At 44.9% G+C, this 1,744-nt stretch overlaps 1 protein-coding gene across 1 annotated transcript in view; it reads right to left on the bottom strand.

Moving 5' to 3' along the window:
* The window catches only part of LOC111242048, a 6,269-nt gene extending 4,538 nt beyond the window's left edge, over nucleotides 1–1,731 (bottom strand). Inside the window, exon 1 of the mRNA XM_022783294.1 lies at nucleotides 1,063–1,731. Coding sequence (XP_022639015.1) covers nucleotides 1,063–1,714 — 652 coding nt within the window. The 5' untranslated portion in view covers nucleotides 1,715–1,731. The remainder of the gene's footprint in view (nucleotides 1–1,062) is intronic.
* Nucleotides 1,732–1,744: the final 13 nt, after the last annotated feature.

The following is a 1,744-nucleotide window of genomic DNA, read 5'->3' as shown; positions in this document are numbered from 1 at the left end:
CGTCCATGATCACGGGGTTTTGCCTCCTCTGTGGCTGTCTCACTGGCTTTGCCCCATCCTCCAACAGAATCCTATGCATGCATGTGGAGGGGCTAATACCAGGGATGTCCGCCAAACTCCAACCTATGGCTTTCTTATGCGCCCTCAACACTTCAAGCAACCTCTCCTCTTGAACAGAATCAAGGGAGGTAGAAATGATCACCGGTTTCCTTTCATCATCCTCCAAGTACACATACTTGAGGTTTTCTGGGAGCTGTTTCAGCTCAAGAGTGGGTTCCTGCAAGTCAGATTCAAGTGTACTTCCTACAACGTGGTTAATGCATTCTGACTCTAAAGAATGAACAGGTAAAGACAGAAAACCCATCCCATCACGGTCCAAATCAACATCTATCACAGGTGTATCAACAACATCATCAATGTCATCCAAATCATCAAAAACATGCATGTCATCAATACCCTGGACATCACAGTTCTCATCCAAATCAACATCCAATTCAACATCATATTCAAGTCCTGATTCTAACTCAGATACTATGCATGAATGTTCAGAAGATAGAAAAGAATGTTTCTTATCATGCATAGAACGAAAATCATCAACAACAAACTCATCAACAATGTCATCCAATGTATCAATCCTCAACACAGAATGGTCCTCAGCTGGGAATTTCATGGCATCAAGGATATTAAAATGCACAACAATATCAGCAAATTCCATTGACAATGTCCCAGCATATACATCAATCTTGGTACGGGCAGTTTTCAAAAATGGCCTGCCTAGGATAATGGGGGCGGATCCATGAGANAAACCNTCCTCNATTTCCAAAACATAGAAATCAGCAGGAAATATCAATTCACCTACCCTAACCAAGACATCTTCTATATAACCAGTCGGGTGAGTAACACTCCTATTGGCCAACTGAATGACCACACCCGTGGTTTGCAAAGGACCAAGAGACAGNGATTTAAAAATAGACAATGGCATGACATTTATAGATGCACCCAGATCAAGCATAGCATTTTCAAACTTACTATTACCAATAACACAAGGAATTCAAAACGTACCTGGGTCCTTGCACTTCTCGGGAATGTGCGGGACCGACTTACCAATGAGAGCTGATACATTCCTTTCCATGCTAATCCTCTCATCACCCTTCATCTTCCTCTTATGCGTGCACAACTCCTTCAGAAATTTGGCATATTTGGGTATCTGCTTGATGGCATCGAGTAGAGGTATGTTCACCTCTACTTTCCTGAAGGTCTCCAGAATTTCCCTATCAACCTCTTCACTCTTTTTACTAGGTAGAGCCCGTGAAGGGAATGGAAGAGGGATAGGTCGGTCAATCAACGGAGAAGGTGCGGCAGCGGTGGTGGTGGAAGAGGGAGAAGGTCCACCTGCAGAAGAACCACCATCTGGAGAAGAAGATCCACCCACCTCACATGCCCTGCGTGGACCGTCATGGTCATCCTCTCTGGGACAAGTAGCAGGCACGGGTGTGGGTGTAGAAGCGGGCTCAGGAGGCGCAACAGTCTGCTTCCCCGACCTAAGGGTGATGGCACTCACGTTCCTAGGATTCTGCACAGTCTGGGAGGGTAGTTTATCAGAATTTTGAGACTGTGCCTGATTCAACTGAGTAGCCATCTGACCCAATTGGTTAGTGAGACTTTGTATAGACGCTCTCGTTTCCTGCTGAAATTGCATATTTTGCATAGTCATCTGTCTCACTAACTCTTCCAATGTAGGCTC

This window comes from Vigna radiata, chromosome 7 (assembly GCF_000741045.1).
Source record: "Vigna radiata var. radiata cultivar VC1973A chromosome 7, Vradiata_ver6, whole genome shotgun sequence".
In the NCBI taxonomy this organism is placed as follows: Eukaryota; Viridiplantae; Streptophyta; class Magnoliopsida; order Fabales; family Fabaceae; genus Vigna; species Vigna radiata.
This window is presented reverse-complemented; position numbering and strand designations above follow the sequence as displayed.